This window comes from Zonotrichia leucophrys, chromosome Z (assembly GCF_028769735.1).
Source record: "Zonotrichia leucophrys gambelii isolate GWCS_2022_RI chromosome Z, RI_Zleu_2.0, whole genome shotgun sequence".
Taxonomy (NCBI): domain Eukaryota; kingdom Metazoa; phylum Chordata; class Aves; order Passeriformes; family Passerellidae; genus Zonotrichia; species Zonotrichia leucophrys.
Window position 1 is genome coordinate 58,891,946 of NC_088200.1, and position 22,222 is coordinate 58,914,167.

Below are 22,222 nucleotides of genomic sequence, written 5' to 3' on the forward strand. Positions count from 1 at the left end.
CTCAGCTCTTCCCTTGGTTTCTGAAGGTAAATGAATCTTATCCTGGAAAGCCCTGGTGGTACTGAGAAGCACAGACATGCAAGGAGATTAATCTCTTACATTAAGGGAGAGACCAAGGGTCACTACCACACGGATACTGCTACCGCCCTTAAAAAAAAGATAAGAACTTAGTCTGTGTTTCACTGTAGCAGCATCCACATTAACCTTGCAGCCCAAAGGTCTATTAAGCTGTCAGGATCATCCCAGGTTCTTTGGCTGATCCTCACAGAGCTGTTTTGCTGCAGGACGCATCTGACAGCTGAGGGTGGTGCAGCAGAGACAGGCAGCGATGAGGCATCAGGCCGTGTGTAAGCTGTGCAGCAATGGACCTACAAAATGGTGATACTTAGGAGCAAATGTATCCCTGTTTGCAAATCTGGCCCAGCAGCTCCCTGGGAAAAGGGAGGAAAAGCCATCTGGTGACTTCAGCATCTGGGAGTCACAGCCCATCCTGCTGAAAACCCTTCCCTCTCCTGGAGCACGTGCCTTCTCCTGGAGCACATGTGCCTTCTCCTGGAGCACATGTGCCTTCTCTCAGGCATTACCACTGGATGCCAACACATAGCTTTTCACATGCCAAGTTCTTATTTGTACTAATCTGACAAAAAAAACCCCCAGAAAACAGGATAGAGAGCCCCTTATGGGCTAACTTGCAAGAAGCAGGCTAAAACAGTCTCTTATCCCCTTCTCTGCTCCCTGCAGCAGAGAGAACATGGCTTTTTGGGACTCCATCTGTACATCTCAAATCCTTCTCCTCCCTTACCTTAGTGCAGCAAGGACAAGGAGAGGCCTCATGGCTCCCCTGTGCCTTTGAGGTAGAATCTCCAGCTGCGAGGAGCTCTCAGAATTGTACCTTGTAGCGAGGTCTACCATGTGGCAGACTAGCTAGTTTCAGTGTTTATCTCTGCAGAATTAAGCACCTCCAACATAGTACGTGAAGTGTATTTGTGCAGTACTTAAAAAATTACATTGGAAGCACTAGAAGTTATTTACCATAGACGCTTCAGAAATTTACATACAAAATAAAGTTGTTGCCATAACAAGTGATACAGAAACAGCATTACAAATTGATTACAGTGTTCCAGACCTGCTGATAGACTGAATTACAGAATTGTGTTCTTTTTAGCCTAACACAGGAAGATCACGGGGCACTCCCCCATCAGTACTTTAGACCAGACCTGCAAGTAGAGCTTGCATGTTCCTTCCCAAATACTCCAGTCCTCAAAACCACAGAGGTTATCCAGCCAACAGGGACTGGGAAGCCAGGGAGACATGGGCACTGCTCAGACTCCTGCTGAAGGTGCCTACTGATGGGAATTACCTAATTTCTTCTCAAGGATGGGTTGTGCACAGGTATACTATTAAATAGTATCCTAGAAAGATTGCCAAAGCTCCTAAGCTCCAAGGTTTTGCCTTGTTAATGGAATTGTTATGAGGACAGCTGGTAAACCATTGATTTCACGGTAGCAATACTGGAAGCAAGAAGAAATATTTGTCATGGCTTTAATGGAACCAATGCCCATGTATTTAATTTGCTAGTCAAGCCAACAATGAGGCCTTGCTGAATTAATAGCACCATGGGAGAAAGGTACAATCTCTATGAAAATAACATAGCCCTGACATTAAGCAACTGCAGAAACCTAAGAAACTATTTTCTTGCTTTTAAAAACATTTGCCAGTTAAAAACCCCAAACCTAGGGACTCTGATATCCTTATGACTTACTGTTTAGTTCCCAGAATGACAGTAAATTTTAAAGACATTTTTCAGTCAAGACACATCTTCCATGCTATTAATAAATCCTTTCTGTACATTCTACAGCATCAAGCACACAATACAGCACATGGAGCAGTATTTTAAGCTCATCTGCTGTAGGTCCCTTCAAAGACAATTTCTCCATGAACAAGTGCTGGAAATTGCATAAACATCCTGCAGCTTTTAAAAAACCCAACTGATGTTTAAAAAGCACAAATGCTTCCCAGAACTTTAACTATTTAACCTGGATAAAGGATCTTGCAGTCTTTTCATAGCTGTTGCTGCCATTTATGCAGACATGCATCACTTCCAGTGCCATGATGCTGGTATTTTGACAGTCTCTGTGCTCCCCTCTTTGTGTGGTTGTTTCAACATGCTTCAAGCTGTTAGGTGTTTTTAGTGCAAGCAGAGCTGAGCCCTGCCTATTTCATACACTGACAAGCTGAGGGGAAAAAACAGTTCCCAGGGAGACTGAGCACTGGAAAGAAGATTAGGTTTGCTGTTCATCCTACTGGTCACACAAGTATGGCTAGGCAAACAGTGTCTCTAGGCCTTTGCTCCAGCTCCTTATGCTGCCTTCAGACAGTTTTACAGGAGTTAAGCCAGTAATTTCAGGTAACCTTACCTTGCTTCTCACTGCTATAAAGCAAGAGATGCAGGTCAATGGCGTGCATGTGGACTTATCTTCAGGATCTAATCTGGTCTCACACCCACACCAAATTGATAAATCTGCTGTTTGTACACCTTACTACAAGCTACTGAAGCAGATGCATGGTCCTTGGAGAGGTCAGATAGGTTGATCTCCATGCAGGAAGAAAAAAATGCAATTGTTCTTGAATTCCTTCAGTTTCTTTTGAACTGCGAGCAGCTCTGTCACACTGCAGATACTCTGCTTCAAAATCCCCATGGCAAAGGCCACACTACAAGACTGTACCCAGAGAGAGGAATCCTGTAGTGCTGGTGATGAATTGGGCACTCTGGTAATTTACGGGCAAGTAATGGATGGTTTTCAGGGCATATTCTATGTTTAAAGGTAGCATATGAACGAGACTTTCCAAGCTGACATATTTTCATAATTTCCAAACCTAACTGGTTAATGGATAGAGATCTGGTTACAGAAGCCCTTTACATGAGCACGTGCCACATTAACCAGTGAAACAGCTTAATCTTTTCCTGTGTCCAGCATCCTTGGTGAGACAGGTTCAATGGGCACCCTTGGCCGTCTCCTTGTACATTCACATTCCTCCTTAAGTACCTGTTCTGAAGCCCTTGAAGTCACCTTGAGCTCCTTCTCTTGACAAACAGGACAGCAAGCTGTAAGACCTTTGTTGCAACAACTTGGACATGTCAGGACAAGCTGCCGGCAGTGCTGACTGGAACAAAGTTTATACTGGTCCCACAGCACCCCACAGTATCTGCATGCTGGAGGGAGGAGGAAAAGAAAAGGTTAACACCCACACTGCTCTGGCTGCTCCCTTGCAGAGGGCTTGCCAAGGCACCCTGGGGCTGCCAGCTCTCATTTAAGAGGCTACTGTCTTGCAGGTTTTTAATTCCTGTTTAGCTTGATCTTCTAGAATCTAGTTCAGTTTAGAACATCTTTTTTGACACACTTAAGACTGCTTTCCCTCTGGAAAAGAAGGGAGTTGCTCACTAGTGCTTTCTCTAGTTCTGAATAGACAGATATAGAGATTCTTACTGACAAGAGAAGAAGAAAGACATGCAGGTGGCAACTAAGCCAGTATGCAGGAATGTCACCTGCAGAGGAAGGGGATGCCATGGAACTTCCTTCCATCTATAAATAATGGCTTGTGCAGGCAGGGTGCCATTTGCAGTCCTGGTAGAGTCCTTCCAGAACATTATGGGTTTTAACTCTTTAACTGAAAGCTACAGCCCAGTTTTAGCTGTACCAAGAAGGTGCATATCACAGCACTTCCCCTTGAAACTTCCGTAGGGATGGCTGTGATGTATCCAGAGTATGTTCTGTTTCCATACCAAGTCAGGCCCCTTCAAGACGTATAGAGTAAATGCAGGGGAGGAATGGGAGTAAGGCTCGAAAAGTTACCAACTCAGAAAAAAAACCAGCACTGCTTCCTTAAAAAAAGGGGCTGGAGCCAAATTCCAGCTACTTGTATCTGGCAACTGATAGCAAAATAAGAGATTACTTAATTTGCAGTAATTGAAAAGCAATCCCAGCCAGAAGATCGATCAGGCAATGGTTTCAACAGCTTCAACTAGAGGCCACTGAAATTGCATGGATATAGAATTTCTTAAACATGAAAATAACAAATTGCTATAGAGCATAGGTGCCACTACTCTCCCAATACCTGGAAGCCTTTGTTGATATTCTGTGAGACTGCTGAAGCAGAGGGCTGCTGGTAGCAGGAGAACTATTCAAGACTTTGGTCACTTGCCCAACCACAGTCTAGTCAGCACTGTGGGCAACCAGGTGGTAACAATGGCTGTAGTGCTGGACATCTGTCTCCATAGGTGCAGATGGCTCATAACAGAGCTGCTCTGCAGGGGATACTTCCTTCTACTGCTCCAGTTTTAGTGAACTCTTGTTAGTGACCCCTTTTCCTCTCGTTCCTGTTTCACATGTTAAAGCACATGTAAAGCACACGTACATGTTTACATCTAGTGCTGGCAGTCATCAGGAGAAGTGACAGCACTACGAGATCAAACCAAGTATGAGGAAGAACTACACAGGCCAGTTTGCCTGTCCCTACCCTGCACACCTCTGGAAATGATTGCAATAGCTTCCCAGCCTTCTGCACTTACATTATCTAGTCCTACCTGAGATGATATCTTCATTGGAACAAATGGCGTAACGATCATCAAATACAAACAGCTTCCCCCTGTAGAATCCATCTGGAAACTCTTCTAGGTACTTGTGAATTCCACCTTTTAGCTGGTAAACCTCTCTGCACACTGCCTGTTTAAAGCATATTAGCAGAAAAACTGAAGGAGACCACAGCAGTGGTGGTGTGCCAGAGTTCCCAAAGCAAATGCTGTAAATGCCAGGGGTCAGTGAGAAGCAGAAGCCCCTCAGTGACCATCAGATGGCACCACGTGCAGCCATGGCTTTAGGCAGTGCCACCAGGGAGTACAGGGCAGCTCCACAATGCTGGCTTACTGAACGAACCCAACTCTTCATTTAATGTTACACTCAAAAGAAGCTGGTAGCCTCCTCACTAGAGGAAGGTCTGCTGTATCACAGATCAAATGCTTTTCAATCTCCATGAACTGCTGCTTTTTATTCAGTATTTATTTAGTTAACAGTTAGCAGAAGCAGAATTTCGCAGGGTTCACATTGATGCAGCTGAAAAAAGAACCCCAAGGTTTGAATCTCTGGAGAACCTTTGTGTTGTTTCTTTGATCCCTAGGAGAAGGATCCAGGAGAAGAGTGGGATGGAAATTTTAGAACACAATTAGAACAATGCACTGTGCTGGATTTAGTTCTGGGAAAAGCACTGACTGGCTAATTTTCACCCCTGTGAGATGCTCAAGCTGTGCAGTAATGACCACAGAGCATAACCTAGACAGTCTGTGGAAACACTGCAGGGTATTTTCAAGCCCTCCTAAAACAGTCCTACAAATATCTCTTCTCAGGAAATGGGTTATATAATTATTTTCACTGCTGTGACACTAGTCCACACAGGTCATACTGAGCCACACTCAACTATCCAGGTCCTTGACTGACAGCGTGAGACAAGCACATGTCAGAGGCATTTATCTCCCCACCTGAGCATTCTGCAGTTTGTGAACAGTAAAACTTCACCAGCAAGACAAAAGACAGGTGCCCTTAAAGCAGCCCCAACTCCCCAATACCTGTGCCCTCAGAATGACATCTTACCTTGCTCCTGAGGTAAGCAGAGCCTCTTTCACAGCGAATCCCTCCTGTGCAGTACATTAGGACACGCTTGTCTTTAAAAAGCTCCAGGTTTTCATCTACATAGCTTGGAAAATAGCTGAACTTCCTGATATCTGGAGCCAGACAGCCCTGGAAATGCCCCTGCAATTACAACAGATGGCCATGCAAGTGGTAACAAGCACTGGTAAGGTCCGTGCCTCAAACCAAAAGAAGTAACAAACCTTTGGGCTGGAATATTCAGCTCACTGCAGCTGCTTTAGGCAGCTCCTCAGCTGAATTTATGCATCAAAACATATGTTAAAATCTGTAGGAGGATTCTGGACACAGCAAGTCTCCTCATCAAAAGAAGAGAGAGCTAAGCCGAACTTTCAGAGAGAAGACAAACCACAACAGCGCATGAGGGGTGGTGGTTGTGACAGCAGGATGCCCCTTTCTTTTTGACAGATGGGACAAGACAAAAATTGCTAAAATGCATCCCTACAAATTAAGCTACTTCAAACATTCGTTTTCATGTTGTATGGACCTCTTTGCTTTTACTTTCTGCCCCACACTGTATTAAGCACTTGGCCAGGCAGGCTCCATCCTGAGTTGCTGGGCAGGTCCTCTACTGCTTGTATCTAATATTCATTACTAAACTGCACTCTGTACACATTACAGTCAAGCTGGAGAATGTAATCTCTTCTACAGAAAGGTTACAGCCTCACAGTTGTAAAATACTACACTCCAGCACCTGTAAAGAAGCAGGCAAGCAGCACTTACTATTTTACTTTCATAGAAGTTCCGACAGTCCAGCAAGATGGTATCACTTTGTCCTTGAGTGGCCTGAGACAAATACTGTTCTACTTCTCTATGAAATTCCTGAGGGGATAAATGGATTCCTTTAACAAAACAAAACAAACAAACAAAAAAAAAAGGAGAAAAAAAAAGGGGGGGGGAAAGAGAAGTGAGAAGCAGAACTATGAAACAATGTCACAAATGAGATCACTGATCCAGATTCTCCTCAGATTTCCAAACAAAACTTTTTTGTAATTATTCACAGACTTTTCATCCCAACTCAATCAGCCAAGTTTATCCATCTTTGGCTTTCTACTGGCAAATGGAAGTTCTTCTGTTGTCCCCTACAATGGAAGAAGCAGCAGACAGCTACTTATCTCTATGATTTTTTGTCATCCCCCTGGCTACTCTTACAGCTGCAGAAGAGGGAGTGACATGTGCCACTTCTTTTTGCTCACTTCGAGGTGCAGAAATGCAATTTTTAGTAAACTCTTCTTGATAACAATAGAAAGTGTCCATAAACATGTATTACTTTCAGCACACTTTACATAAAGTTTCTCCATTTTCAGGGCTTAGAACTCTTAATCCACTGAAAAACTAAAAAGCTCAACCAGCAAAATCCTTTACTTTATTAAAAAACACCCCTACAAGCAGCCTGCCAGAGTAATAGGAACCATCTCCATGAAATGCTAGAAAAAGAGCAGGAAAAAGGGCAAAAAAAGAAAGAAATAGCCAAACACACAGCCCACAAACTACTAAAAAATGGGAACAAAAAATAATCCTCTTCCAAATCCACAAAAAGATGCTGTAGAAGTTTGACACCAACAAAACCTCTTGGTGGAAAAAAAAGCCCAAAGCTCCTCTGTTAATTGCTATTTGCTGCGCTCCTTTTACCACCTATGTAAGCATCCTTAAAGCAAATCCACAGCCAGAACACCTTATCAGGCGTAATCCACACTAAGCAGCTACAGTTAGCACAAAGCAAATGCAGCCAGATGGAGTTCATGCAGAACTTGGATCTGCTCAGTCCAAAAGGCAGGAGAATGGCTGTTGGCACCAAAACCAGTGAAGCCAAGTCAGCAGCCCCTACTGCTCCATGTCATTGGAACTCTCCCACAAAACCTGAAGCTAATTCCGAGGTTTTCTGAGGCAACTATACACCTGGCTAGCCAAAATCTAGGCCAGCAAATTCTCTGCACCAGTAGCTTTCAACTACCAGTAAGATATCAATTTCTGTATCTATTTCTCCTGTGTCCTGGTGATTGTGCAAACGGAAGTATTTTTGATGAAGGATTTTACTCCTCACTCATCTCTCACCTGGGTGAGAGGCTTTATTTTTTTTTTTTTAATTACATAAACTTACCAGTTTCCTTATAGGACACTATTTTTGGATCAATGCCCATAGGTACAATTTCTTTGAATACTCCAACTCGAAGGTCTGGGAAACAGTGAGCTCCTCCTGCACTGCTCTAGGAAATCAAACACAAAAAAACAATTCACCAAAATTTTCCAGGTGTCAAAATTAAAATTACCCACTCACCTTAATTCTACAGATCATTAGAATATGAAAATATTGTTGTGGCTGAGGGAAAGAAGTGTCTTTCCTGCTGAAATCCTCACTCTAAATCCTGAAGTTAAGGCAGTGGACCCCTAACATCACCTGGAAGTCTTAGGCCCAATGACTGCAGGTGAGACAGACAGCATTGGTTGGAAGTGCAGGGATGTAGACCAAACCTTAGTCAGCAACATGTTACTAGCACTTATTGTGAGAAAGTTGAGGCCCCTACAAAAACATACTGATCCTGGCAGGAATATTAAATAGTGTCCTCCAGTAATGGATCCTGTTGCCACCTGCAGGCCCTGATGCTCTCCGTCCCTCTGGCAGAGGACACAAGCACAGCTGTGCCTGCAGTCGTGCTGTGTGAGAGGGGAGCTGCAGTGTTCACACGTGTGTGACAGACATGTAAGGAAGGTCAGCCAGGCACAAGATTTCTTAACAGTGGAGGCTGGCACCTCCCTCTCCCCTCAAACTCAAGTGTGGGATTTCCCCTTCAGAAGTCCTGGTATGCTCTTTATTGGTAGGCATCCCTATTGCAGGCTACAGGGAGAGAGAATTTCTGCAGGGCTGAGCCTCAAACAAGGCTCAGGCATCATCAAGTAAATAAACACTCAAGGAAAAGTGCAGCTGTGCAGCAGTGCTCAAACTATTATAGAAATCAACCACAGGAAGTGTAGTGGCCACTGGGTATGTTTATAGCCCCAAGCACGGTTGTCACTCCTCTATCCCATGTCTTCATGGCACAACAACCTGAAAGCCTCACTCACTCAGGCATACAACATTCAGAAGGAACTGTGAGACAGCAAACAGAGTATTCCACTACTGCATGAACACTGATGCCCAGAGAGATCATGCAAGGTTGAAGGTTTTGCCAAGGTCTGGTAAAATTCCATCCCTGGTTTTTTTTTTGTATCTACATAGGACTGTGACTAACACAACTCCTCTTGAAATTCAGCCAAGCATAACAGACACTTTTAAACCTAAGACTGAATCATCACTGCAGCTCAGCATGGAATTTGAGTTTTGCAAATTTCACTAACTCCTTTGATCTAGTTGTTTATGAAAAAATAATAGCATTCCCTGCAAATAAAACTGTGGAGAAGAGCTGCTGCTTTCCTTCCTTGCAGAGAAACAGAAGCTACAATGGTTGGCAGCCAAAGCCTACCAAAATGCCACACAGTGCACCAGCCACTGCTGCCCTCATCATCTGAGGACAGCAATCAGTACATATGCTTCAGCCAGGCACTAAGTGGAGTAGGAAGAAATCTCTTGAAAGTCCCTGTGTGTTTTCTCTGGACGATACCCAATCCATGGAACTGACAGTGCACCTATTTGGACACCAAAACTTTCATGAACCTAAGCCAGTAGTACTGCTTCCAGTCAAAGCAGGGTGAAGAGGACAGTGTGCAAACACTTTGCTGGGCTAAGTGTATGCCACGATGCCTGCCCAGTCTGGAGTAAATGCTTGCTGCAGAATGGGGCTTAGGCACAATCCCTCACTCACCTGTAGTGGGGGGCTTTGCAGCTGCACCCAGAGCTGCCAAAGCTTGTAGCAGCTGCTAACACTGCCCATGGAAACTCCCAATTCTGGTAAAAACCAGCACAGATTATGGTTAAGATCCACCTACTCAGGTAAGTGGTGGGGGAGCAGAACTGGCAGAAGTAATACTAAGAAAGGGAAGAAAGGCTCTACTTATTTCTTGAAAATTAAATTACCTGCATTAACAATGTCTATGTAAAAATTGTTTTTTCATACCTTGAAATCCTCTTGACACAAAATGTTTTTGAACAAAGGCTGGGAAAGCATAACTTTAATGTAGAGACTGGTAGCTATTTTGCTTCCACCAACTGTCCCATTAATTCCTTCCGAAGCAACTCGTACCTAGGAGGCAAGAGGAGAAGTTGGGGCTGAACCTTAGTCACAGCAAAAGAGATCACAGCGAAATCAGCAAAATATGACTGGGTGACAAAGGGCAGGCACAGGAGCATGTTCACAAAAGAGACTACTGAATTGGGAAGGACAATATGGTTAGAATGAAGTTGAACATAAAGACAATAAACAGAGAAAAACCCTCAACAATCCAGTAACCACTTCTCAGCCATTTTAAAAGAATCACATCAGGAGAGTCAGAGAAGTCCACTCACTAAAAGGAGAAATGCTGTATAAACAGAGAAATTGCTGTCTGCAAATCCTGCAGTCAGCATTAGAATTCCCACTGGAAGTTGCCTCAGAAAGAACAATAGGCTTGTGCTGCATGACTCACAGCTAAAAAAGAAAATGTGAATATGCATAGCATTGTATCTAATATTAAATTTCGGGATGAGTCATTTTATCTCCAGCACTGACAAATGAACAAAATCTCTGAATTGGGGATGGGGGGAAGGGGGAAAGACTGAATATAAGAAGCAAGGAAAAAACCAACTGATTGGGAAGGTTAATGCTGTATCTGTATTGGATGAAATGGAAAAAAAAAAAAGAGTAACTGGAGCAAAACACCAACTACCAGGCAAAACAGCTGACCAGAAAGAGAAGTGAATCCATGATGACACTTCACCCCTAAGACCTGTGCTGATGCACCACTGGCAGAGAGCAAGAAGCTACTTAGGAAGACAAATCACAGATAAAAGGAGCCTCCTGCTCCACATTGCCCTCCTTCTCCTCACAGATATCCTAGGAACATCAGCTTTGTGAGGTAAAATTCACCTTCTCCCAGAGCATCCAGAGGCCAGCTACACAAGCAACTCATGTTGTTGGTCCAGCCTGCCAGGAGTGAAGAGAACAGACTGTGCAGGAAAGAGAACGGCTACATTATGGAGTGGTCTAAGGTGCTGGCTGCTCACACCTAATTCCTGACAGTATGCTTTGCAGGCTGGAGTAGCCACTCTGCCTGGGAGCCCACTGAGGAGGAAGGATAACAGGTGACCAGCGCAGGCGACCAGCGAGTGGGGCAGGCCCAGACACATGCTCTCCCCCCAGCTGTGCTGTGCTGCAGGTGCCCTTCAGCCTCAGGATGCACCCGGCCTGCTAATGCCAGCTGAGACAACTGCGTGAGCTCCCTGCTGGCACCAGTAATAAAGCCACTTTCATTGCCTTGCCTTTATCAAAAAATGCATCTTTACAGAAAAATGCACATTTCTCATGTGAATATCCCTTCTGGTTGATGGCAGGAGTGATAAAAAGACTCATTTTCCAGTTTCCATGTGTAAAACTGATGGAAATGGGGTAACCCTTGCAAGGACAGGGTCTGCATTGTGTGCTGCTTGTCAGGTTCACTCAATGCCACACAGCCCATGGTTCCCTGTATCAAAAGGAATTTAAGATTATCTGTATTTCTTTTTCTTTGTTGTGATAGCTCTTAAATAGAATTCTAAAAGATACTTTACCAAGTCTGAGTGCCTCTCTTAATGGGATCACAACAGACTAGCACTCTGTGGTGCAAAATACAGCTGGTTCTCCACATAACACATCATCCTACACTAAATAAAGATGTGTGGGTTTTTCTTAAGAACAGAACCATTACTTCAAACCTTACCTTGCCAGTGAGATGTAGATGCTGACACAAGGCCTTTTGCCAAGCACAGAGTTTCTCTGGATCCCTCACCTCACAGTAACAGTAATAGAGAAGTACGTCTCCCACCTGGCTGCCCACAGCATGGCAAAGGTAAGCAAATAGAAAAAGAAGGTTAAGAAAGAAAAAAATTACACTATTAGCAGTAACCATTCAGAAAACAGACAATTTTATTTTGGCAGATCCCTCAAACAAACTTTGGAGGGATTAGCACTACTGTATTTCAAACAGAAGGAATCTTAACCAAAAAAAGCTCCCACACTTCTAATTCTCAAGTCTAGTTACAAAGTGAACTTTGTACTCTCACTGCCAGTGGCCTACCATATGCTCTCCCTGTTGGGAGTTTGGCTGGCTAAGGACAGGAAAAGTACAAAACCGTGGCTAATTCCAAGTCCTGCACCTGCATAGATAGCATGTCCTTGGGCCTAGCTGTAGTAGGATAACAAACAGTGAAAGAGACATGAGAAAAGAGAGATGTAACCCCTAAGGAATGAGGAAGAGTTCATGGTATAGTTTAACCAACAGATTGCTTGGCTTACAGAATATTCATAAGCTCATTATTTGCTGTATAAGTGTTTGATACTTTCTTCAATAAACTGGACAGGACTGGACTGGACTGGGCCTGTGATGAACCATATGGTGTCCTGGTCCCCTTCCTTCGACACTCTCCCCACACACAGAACACAAGAATTGCTGACTTTTGTGCACACAGGCAAGACATTAAATGCTTGCTTTGCCAAAATGGCACTTGCTCAAGCACTTGAGCTGTTTAAATTTAAAAAGCCAAAGCTTTTTGTGAGATTGCGTGTTCCCACATTTTGTGGGGCACAAGCCGACCTCTGTCACAGTCAGAAATGTTTATTGTGAACCTCCTTCATAACTAAATGAGCCCTTCAGGAACCTGAACGAGCAGCAGAAAGGAACTCGTGCAGAGCATATCCTGCTGTTCTGCCCTTCTCTGTTGCAGTCCTTCCTTGCAGATCCAAGCTGCGAAATAACACCCAAACAGGCCTGCTTTAGCAATACAGGATGATATAGCTCGGATAGTTCTATCCATCATTAAAAACAGCAAGGAGTCTAACACTTTATTATAAACGATACTCAGAGGATCTGAAGATCCAGAAGAATATTGGGGAAGACTCTTCCTGTACCTTAGAAGTGCCGCTTGATTGAATCTCATAAGAAGTACTATTGGCAGACGGTGACATACAGCCGCGTACTCCGGGAGCTCCAGAGCGGCGAGGGGCTCCCTTACCTCGTCAGGTCCTCCTGGCTGACGTGGCTCGTGTCCGGGAGCGTCCAGGAGATCTCGGGGCTGCCGCAGGAGTGCCCGCTCGGCCGGGCCGCGCTGCCCGGGGGGCTGTCCGCGGCCTCCGCCGGCCCCGCGCCGAGCCCCGCCAGCAGCCCCACGTCCCCGGAGTGGTGCAGGGCCACGTGCCTGTGGATGCCGGGCAGCTCCTCGAATGGCTGCCGGCAGCACCGCCACCGCACACCCTCTCCGCCGCCGGGACACCGCGACGCGGCCGGCACCTCCTTGGCTTTGACGAACAGGGAAAAGGCCTGGAACGCACCGCGAGCGTCCGCGTTACCGAGGTTACAGCGCCGCCGGCCCCGGCCCCGCGCTGGCCTCGGCCCCGGCCCCGACCCCGACCCACCTTCCTGCGGGCGGCCGCGCGCTGCTTCCTGCCCGCCGCGGCCCCCTCGGCGCTGCCCCGTGGCGAGCCCGGCCCGGCCGGCGCCGCCTCGCCCGGCACCATCTCCGCCTCTCCGCCGGGAAGCGCCCGCAGCCCACTGCCCTCCACCTCCACCTCCACCTTCTTCTTCTTCTCCTCCACCACCACCTCCTCCTCCTCCTCCTCCTCCTCCTCCTCCTCCCCCTTCTTCGGGCCTGCCCCGGAAGGGCTCGGGTTCCTCAGGGAAGTGGGCGGGAGAGGCCGTGCCCGCCCCGGAAACAGCGCGGCCGCGGGCGGGGAAGCAGTGCGCTTGGTCGGCCCGCGCGGGGTGTCTCGGCCCAGTGCTTCCCGGAGCTCCTCACCGCTCCTCACCGCTCTTCCCAGCTGCTCCTCTCCGCTCTTCCCAGCTGCTCCTCTCCGCCCCTCCTTGCCATGTCACGGCGGCGGCACAGCGACGACAGCGATGGTGAGCCCCGCGTCCATCCCGAGGTGGTCGGGCAGGGAGGGTGGGCTGGGCGGGATGGAGCAGCGGCGGGATGGTGGAGCGAGCAGCAGGGTTTCTGCGGCGTGGGTAACGCTGTGCTCGGTGTGTTGTCGGAGCAGGGCAGCCCCACAAGAGGCGGAGGACGTCCGAGCCGTCGGAGATCGAGGAGAGGCTCGAGTCGCTCATCTGCAGGGTGGGAGAGAAGGTAGGCGGGCCGGCGCCTCGGCAGAGTTAAAGCCTTGTTTCCCTTCGTCCTCTCCCCTTTCCGTGCGTGGTGTGGGGGCACTTCGTCGGTAGTAGCGACCCCCCAAAAAATACTAATTTTATGAGATGGGGGAAAGTTGCCGTTTTTTTGCTAAGCCACGTGCTGTGGCGGGTAGGGGCTTAAATCGTAGCATAGCGCTTCCCAAACGGCGATAAACGGCCGGAGGATAGTTACTATTATATCTAAGGATGGTGCTGATGGTTCTAGCCTGGGAAGGGTGTGGAAGAATTAAACGGTCTTCCTGCAGCATAAGTTTCCAGTCCCGACAGTAGGGCTGATGGAGGAGGAAGGGGTGGCAGAACAAAAGATGATGATGCTCTGAAAAACAAGATGTTGTTAATCAACGCTCAGCCGCGCTACCGGGGTGTTCCCGGGATGATGTTAGATCTTGCATCCCTGGGGAAAGTTCCTAGCCGGGGAGCTTGGCGGTCGGGTGCAGCTCTTCCTCGGCAAGCGAGAACAGATCCTCGCTGCTGGTGGATTGTTGCCCTGAAAAATGAGGCGACATGAAAGGATGCTCTTGTCCAGCTTCATTGTCTTGCGTGTGAGAGTTGGACTAGTTCGTTTTGCCTGGTTGATAAAACGTTTGTTTTTTTAATTTTCATTTTAGAGTAATTCGTCTTTGGAGAGCAACCTGGAGGGCCTAGCCGGTGTTTTGGAAGCTGATCTACCAAATTACAAAAGCAAGATACTACGAATACTGTGTACTGTGTATGTATTGAGAAGGTTTGGGAATGTGGGATGTGCTGTCATTGTGCATAAGTTTAGTGTTTAAGGTAGTTTAAAAGCCATGAATAGCTTTAGTTCCTGATTGCTGTCATAGCCTAGAGTTTGTTTTACTACAAATGAAATAAATAGAGGAACAAGCTCATAACTTACTGGGTGTAATTCAAGCTCGAAGCAGATAGATGAAACATTAGAACTGGTCTGCAGTGGCTGTGGGAACACGGCAATGCCGGACATCGGCATGCTGCTAACAGATACCTTTGTTGTTATCTGCAATGATTTCTCGCAGCTTCGTCTTCCCAGGCTGGCAAGTGCTCATGCCTTTGTATAAGCCCATGTGGTAAAGGAGAGGAACTGGGAATGAGAGGAGCACAAACCAGGTTCTCTGGTGGCTGCCAGCTCTCCTTCCTCTCCCTCGCAAAGTGCAGAAGCAGAGGTGCCATGTCAGGGTCACTCGGTGATGTGGAGGGAGGGAGGGATTGTGCAGGATGTGTTGTGGGAGGGAAGGAAGGGTGTGATGGCAGACTATTGAGCCTGTGCTACAGATACTTAAAGTCTATTTTGCAGCAATATTTTTATTAAGGGTTAGTAGTGTGCTTCCTTCCGGGGCAGCAGACAGATACCGCTTACAGTATACTTGCGGGTATACAAAAAGGGTTGAGGTAAATTACTTTTTTACAGTGGGACCTGGCCTTCCCTATGCTGCATAATAACATTTATTAATTGCGAACTTGAAACAACTTTTTGCATTCTTACAATAAATTCTGTCACTAATATTATTTGTTCAACCCTCCGGTATAGTCAGCACTTAGATATAAATGAAAAGCAAATGTTTTAGCACAAGAAATTGGTAGCAGCTGTCTTTTCTGATTTTCTGATCTCCTCATGAGGCAAGTTTGTCTTACAGCAGGCAGATTCTGAGATGCTATGTTGTAGCCAATTGGCATGTGATGAACAAACAACTAACACAGTATTTCTTTTTCTGTGTCAGCGCACGTCTGCTACCAGAGAAGCTTACTGTTTACACGACATTGGTGGGCTTGCTGAATGCCAGGAACTACAATTTTGGTGGGGAATTCGTAGAAGCCATGATTCGTCAGCTTAAAGAATGTCTGAAAGTCAACATGTATAATGAAGCTGTGCATTTAGTGAGTGGAGTTTTATTTGTCTCTTTGTTTCATGTCCTTTTTCTTTCCTCCTTTCGCCTTTTTGTTACTTACAATGTGTGTTTCAGTGTCTTTTGCCATCAATGTGCAGTACACTGTAAGTATTCCAGGAGGAAATGTGTGTTATATGAGAAGTATTTTCTTTCTCACGGATGAGGAGTCACATTACATTTGCAAATTTATTTTCAACAGTATCTTTTTCACAGTGAAAAATTAAATTTGTGTTAAGCCGAGGTACTTTTTGCTGTTTGTCCTTCAGTCAAATGTAAAAGATTTTAAAAAAAGTCAGTCCACTTTCCTGATATTCAGAGGTACATGACAGTCTTGTGCCTCCTCTGGAAAAAAAATTTGAAAAGAAAATGAACACTGTAGTTCTTAAAAGCTATTTTTGATGTCTGGTTGCATTCTTCTGATAAGGGGTAAAGATCAAGCAGTTTTAAGTGCTGGCTGTCTTTGAAACCATTTGCTGCATCCTTGCTGATTATAGATTTTGTCTGCTGTAAGGTATTAGACACCTCAGCAGTGTCTGATTTAGAAGCCCACTACCAAGTTCCTCACCTATTTATGAATCCCACTGGTGAAAATTAAGATTCCAGTCAAGAGACTGATGTTAGGTCAATTGTAGGACACTTTTACTAATAAGATCTAATTGCTAGAACTTCTGTTATTTTTATTATCTGATACTGTATAGAATAGAGAGAAGTACCACGGTTTTTTTCTGTAATATCAGTTTGCATGTTTCGCACCATTGCTTAGTTAGGAATATTAGCCTTGTGTTATTGCAGTGGAAGGGATTAAGGACATTAGAGTGAACAGTATGTTAGGCAGCACGTATGATGCTTGTCATTTAAAGGTGAGTCTGTGCAGTGTGTAGTATTTCAGCCTTTGTGGTACTGAATGAGTATTATACTTTTATTAGTGGTTTGCATTAATAATTTAAGTAATGTTTGTTTGTACTTATGCTGCCAGCTTAAAAAGTATTAATTTAGAATGCTCTTTTTCTCTTTAGGTACGTTTTCTGTCCGATCTCGTGAACTGCCACGTAATAGCTGCACCTTCAATGGTAGCTATGTTTGAGAACTTTGTGAGTGTGACACAGGAGGAGGACGTACCCCAAGTAAGCAGAAGATCTGGGGGCTCCCTGGGCCTGTTTCACAGCGTGTTTGTACTGTTTGTTCGGTCCTTGTGCTTAGAACAGGGAGGTTTTAGGGAGGGGAGCCTAAATGGATTGACACGTGCAGTTTCCTGAGCATTAGTGAAAGGAGCCTGTGGCAATTGGGAAATACGTGCACAGTAAGAAAGTATGACAAAGTGACCAAATTAAAATTTATTTTACCTTACTCTGGAAATTGCAGAGTGTGCCTAGCTTTTCTGCTGTACTGACCATTTGGAGAACTTTGAAAGTGATGCCATTTATCCCATTTTTTAAGTCTGCCTAACACAGTTCAAGGGAAAAATTATACTTTTCAAGCATGAATATTTTTTTCTGATGTCTTGCCTGTCCAGTTGCAACTGCTCGTCTTTACATTCCTCCAAAACAACTTGCTGATGTTTTAAATGGAACTGCATGTGTACAGAATCTGCTGGAGCTTACTCAAGTTTTGGTGTATTACCTTCCTCTAGGTGCGATGTGACTGGTATATGTTTGCATTTCTGTCATCTTTGCCTTGGGTTGGAAAGGAGTTATATGAGAAGAAGGACGCTGAAATGGATCGTCTCTTGTCTCAGGCAGAAAGCTATCTGAAGTAAGTTGTAACTGGTTACAAACGCTCTCTTTGGTATCTGTTCAAGTGTGAAGTAATAGTCTTGATTAACGCTCACTTTAATGTATTCTAAAACTTTAGGTGTGAACCATTTTGTGGGGGGAACAAAGCCCTAAAAATGCACTAGGTGGAGAGATTTTTGAATTTGAAAAGTTTTGCAGTCTTGTTGAGTTCTAGGGTGTGTTTAAGGTCTTGTTCTGCTCATGATGAAGCACCTGGAGTTGCAAGTATGCTGTTAATACAGATAGATTGTTGCATTAGTGCTGTACATTGTGATTGCTTTCTGTCAAGATGCTTCAAGTTAATGTTGTCAAGTTGCTATGACGGAGATATTTTAAGTATCGCAAACCTGATTTTTATCTACTGTAGACATTATCAGCTGAAGAGAATGAATAGTAGAACGCACGTATAATAAAAACAAAACTGCTGCCCTAAATTAGTCTGTTAAAGGTCATGTTTTCTCTCCTGTTTAAACAGACGCCGCCAGAAGATTCATGTACCCATGCTGCAAGTGTGGACTGCTGACAAACCACATCCACAAGAAGAGGTAATTAGACTTCACACTTCATTCCTTCAGAAAGCTGGAAAAATAATTTCATACTGAGGTGTTCTTTTATCATGAAATTAGAAGGCATCTCTTAAGAGTGAATGCTTTGATTTGCCTGCTATTTGCCATGGTTCTGTGTGGGGAATTCTTTTCCAAGTATTGGGCTGAAATAAGAGGTTGAGTTGAGTAAGAAGGAGGGGATTCTGTTGTTTGCTGCAAGCCCCTGAGGAAAACTTATGAAGTAAATTATAGTGTTTAATTTTGATCTGTAGGTTACAGGACTTCATGTTAAAAGGACTTTTTGTGTGAAACTGTGAGCATGCTGGGATATTATGATGCTTTTAATACCACCAAAGAGTAGTGACTATTCTGTGCTGTAGTTTCTGTGGGGCTCCTGAAGTGCCTGTTAGTGTTTAAAAAATTGCCAGAAGTTAAATTTTACGGACACAAAGCTGTATGGATTCAGGAATAGTTCTGTCATTTAGGGTTCTTAAATTATTTGTTGGTTTATTGAATCAGCAGTTTAAGAAACTTGGTTTTTTTCTGGATATAGTAAGGAATGTATACATTTCAGATAGTTCAGGAAACTGCCCTTTTTGTTCAGAGATTCAGCAGATCTAATGTTTCTCACCTTTCCCTTCAGTATTTAGACTGCCTTTGGTCTCAGATTCAGAAATTGAAAAAAGACCGTTGGCAAGAGCGGCACATCCTGAGGCCCTACTTGGCTTTTGACAGCGTGCTCTGTGAGGCACTGCAACACAATCTGCCTCCCTTCACACCCCCACCCCACACTGAAGATTCTGTGTACCCGATGCCAAGGGTTATTTTTAGGATGTTTGACTACACGGATGACCCTGAGGTGAGTGATTGCCGTGGGGAATGGTGAGTGGATTTCACAGTTAGGTTCCTGGGGCAATATTGGTGAAAATATGATGTATGTGATGTCCTCTTTCCCAGGACAGTGAGTGGTTGGAAGGCCAGCAGCAAAATTGAGTCTGCTGCCTTTTACCTTCGCTTACTGGCTTCTGGTTTTTGCAGTGGAGAAGACCATGAGTGTTTATTCTTTCCACTCTGTGGCTTTAGGCTAGGCTTCTTTAGTCTAGCTTAGCTGTTTGTTTTGGTTTTTTTCCAGTGACTTCACAAAGCAAGGGAAGAAGCAGATGCTCTTACAATCATACAGAACAGAATCATGTTCTCTAACTTTGTTCTTATCTCTTCTTGTAATGAGTCCCACTATTCATTTTGTTTTAAACATGGGTGACTCTGAGGTTTGTGTGGAAATGTGTCATACCAGTTTTTTTAGTCCTGAAGGATACAGGGCAACTGAGACCTCATGGTGTTTATGTGGATGTTGGGCAACTTTTTTCTACATGTAAATGTATCTAAGAAAGCTTGCTGCCTGTGGTACCACTGCATTAGCAGTGATCTTCATGAATGTTCACTTTTTCTTACCAGGGTCCTGTCATGCCTGGCAGCCACTCCGTTGAGAGATTTGTGATAGAGGAGAACCTCCACTGCATCATCAAATCTCACTGGAAAGAGAGAAAGACTTGGTAGGAGAAGCTTAGTACTGGGAGGCTGTGACAATTTTAAATGCTGCTGTCGCTTTGGGGCCAGTGGGGATATGACCTGCGCTGGTTAGGCAAGAGCTGCAAATAAACGTTTCTTGAAGCTGATAGCGAAAGTTTATTTACTGCATTTATCTGTGCTGAAACTGTTGCCTGGAATACTGTGTATCCATAACATTCAGATAACAGAGTGTCAACTCCAGAGAGCAGTAGTTTCTTGGGAAGGGAATCCCTTGGTAATATGGCATGTGCTACAAAAAGTATGCAGACATGCCTTATTCCTCATGGGACCTCTGTGGAAAATGTGGTTGTGTTGTGCTTCCTGGAATGCTGATTACCTGGGGCGGTGAGCATAGAGCTGGTTTTTCTGCAGCTGACTGAGCTCCTTGTTGTGCTTCCTGTGGGAATTACATGCCAGAGATAATTGAATTCACTCTGGGAAGTCACTGCTGGGCCAGATTTCATCAGTTTCAATTCAGCTGTGCCAGGAGGCAGTCAGGGCACTTGTCTTTATTTCTGCCCAAACACTGTCTGATGTGGATAATTGATAACCAAGATGGTTTGCCACAGCTGTCACACTTCTCTATGAAAACTAGCAAACCTAGAAATAATGTTTTTGGTGATGGCATGTAATAAAATTTTGTGGTTGCAGCTGTTTGATCCAGCAGAAACTAGAGATTTGGTGTTACTGCTGTTGCTGGGATAGTCTTCATTAATTCTCAGAGGACAGTAAAAGAGACATACAAGATTTGCCAGAGGTAGTTGTTTGCTTTGCACAAGTGATAGGTGATAATGAGCTGATTAAAGATAACGTATTTTAAACATAAGAGTTTCATATATAAACATTAGCTTAATTGTATTTTCAAGTAATTCCAAACATAAAATTGTTTGGGATATTTTTTTCCCCTTTTCATGTACACATGCTACAATTACAGATCACTGTGCCTTTCTGTGCTAAACATTTGTGGTTTAGCAGGATAGTGTTCAAGCAGTGTTACTGCTGCACAGAGAGTACATTGTTACATATCATAGTTTAGGCAGTGCTAGTGAGTCCTTGTGCTATTTCTTTTCTTCAGTGCTCTGAGGATCAAATGAGAGATTTTTGAAGGATTATTGATTTGTTTGGTACTGTTTTATTTTTTTTTAATTCTCTTGCTTGAGTTTTATATCACATTTGCTGTGTTATGTCTGAATTTAACGTGTCTTTGGTTTTACAGTGCTGCACAGCTGTTGAGCTATCCGGGAAATAACAAGATACCTTTGAACTACCATATAGTAGAGGTAAGGATTGTAGAGATCCCCTCTTTGGTGCTCTGTTATTTCATAAGTAACACATCCCTGTTAGCTCCATTATAGGTTCTTTAAATTGCAGTTTGATTTGGGAATGAACCAGAATTTTGTTAAATTCAAACAGCAGCTTTTAAATGAGCAGGTTATGTACACTTCAATGATAGTCTTCTGCTTTTGTTGTCATTTTAACTTGGTGCATTCAGTTTTAAACTAAAATACAAGAGGAAATGTACACAAACTGAAATTCAAGGAACTCAGTTTAAACATAGGAAAAATCTATTTTTAATGCTAAGGTGATTAAGCAGGGAAGAGTTGCAGAAGTTCAAAACCTAGCAGGACACAGCCCTAAGCAACCTGGTCTAAGTGACCCTTGCAGTATGCAGGGGGCTTTAGACTTGACAATATCCAGATAGACTCAGCCATTCTGCATGATTTTATGTTTTGATTGTCTAAACTATTTTGTCCTGCTAACCCTGAAAAGAATTTGTTGTGCAGTAGCAACACGTTTCCTCTGGGCCATTCTCCTTGCTGGAGAATTCTGGATAGCTGTTACATGTACCAGCAAAGCAGCACAGATCTTCTTTTAGTGCCTTCATTGAAAAGTGTTTTCAAGTTGCAGAGCCATATTTGCTAATTTTCATCAAAAATTCAGAGGAATTAACAAAGTAAAGTAAAAGCAACTTGTTGTATAAAGGCTTTATGAAGAAATAATTAGAAGTATGATTTTTCAGTATGATGTCATAATTTTTAATTATGACAAGAAATAATCCCACGTAGAATATTGATCTTAAAGTAGGATTGAGAATTACTTTTGCCACCTAAATGCCAAATACTCTGATTGCTGTGAAATTGCATGAGTTTTGGTCACCTCTGTTTATTTTTTTACTCTTCAGAGTAAAGATTACACTTCAGAACATACTAAATTTATTACATTAAACGGTGTTGAAATTAGGAATAATTTTATCCCTTAACATTTAAGTTTATGCAGTGATTTTACATCCAGTATCTTGAAGTGCTGTAAAAAGTGATGAAAAAACTAAAAGTGTACAAATTCTGTGACTATCACTGTAAAAAATCCTTTTTTCCTTATGAAATTTCACTGAGTTTAATATCCAACTGATTGTCCAGTTGTTATTTCCTATCTTAAAAAATGGAGCTATTTTCTGCCCAACTGAG

The 22,222-nt window shown here is 44.0% G+C and overlaps 2 protein-coding genes across 2 annotated transcripts in view; one reads left to right on the forward strand and one right to left on the reverse strand.

Moving 5' to 3' along the window:
* Nucleotides 1–965: 965 nt before the first annotated feature.
* TSTD2 (thiosulfate sulfurtransferase like domain containing 2) lies at nt 966–13,321 on the reverse strand. The gene is made up of 9 exons (XM_064736545.1): nt 13,220–13,321; nt 12,820–13,124; nt 11,529–11,637; nt 9,752–9,877; nt 7,801–7,906; nt 6,423–6,541; nt 5,646–5,804; nt 4,586–4,724; nt 966–3,214 (listed from the first exon to the last, which is right to left on the reverse strand). The coding sequence occupies exons 1-9, from the start codon at nt 13,319–13,321 to the stop codon at nt 2,955–2,957; spliced, it is 1,425 nt and encodes a 474-aa protein (XP_064592615.1). The 3' UTR covers nt 966–2,954.
* Nucleotides 13,140–22,222, forward strand: part of NCBP1 (nuclear cap binding protein subunit 1) — a 30,263-nt gene continuing 21,180 nt past the window's right edge. The window contains exons 1-11 of the mRNA XM_064736544.1: nt 13,140–13,157; nt 13,645–13,703; nt 13,841–13,926; nt 14,597–14,697; nt 15,704–15,860; nt 16,888–16,995; nt 17,502–17,623; nt 18,119–18,188; nt 18,832–19,047; nt 19,644–19,741; nt 20,974–21,037. Coding sequence (XP_064592614.1) covers nt 13,670–13,703; nt 13,841–13,926; nt 14,597–14,697; nt 15,704–15,860; nt 16,888–16,995; nt 17,502–17,623; nt 18,119–18,188; nt 18,832–19,047; nt 19,644–19,741; nt 20,974–21,037 — 1,056 coding nt within the window. The 5' untranslated portion in view covers nt 13,140–13,157; nt 13,645–13,669. The remainder of the gene's footprint in view (nt 13,158–13,644; nt 13,704–13,840; nt 13,927–14,596; nt 14,698–15,703; nt 15,861–16,887; nt 16,996–17,501; nt 17,624–18,118; nt 18,189–18,831; nt 19,048–19,643; nt 19,742–20,973; nt 21,038–22,222) is intronic.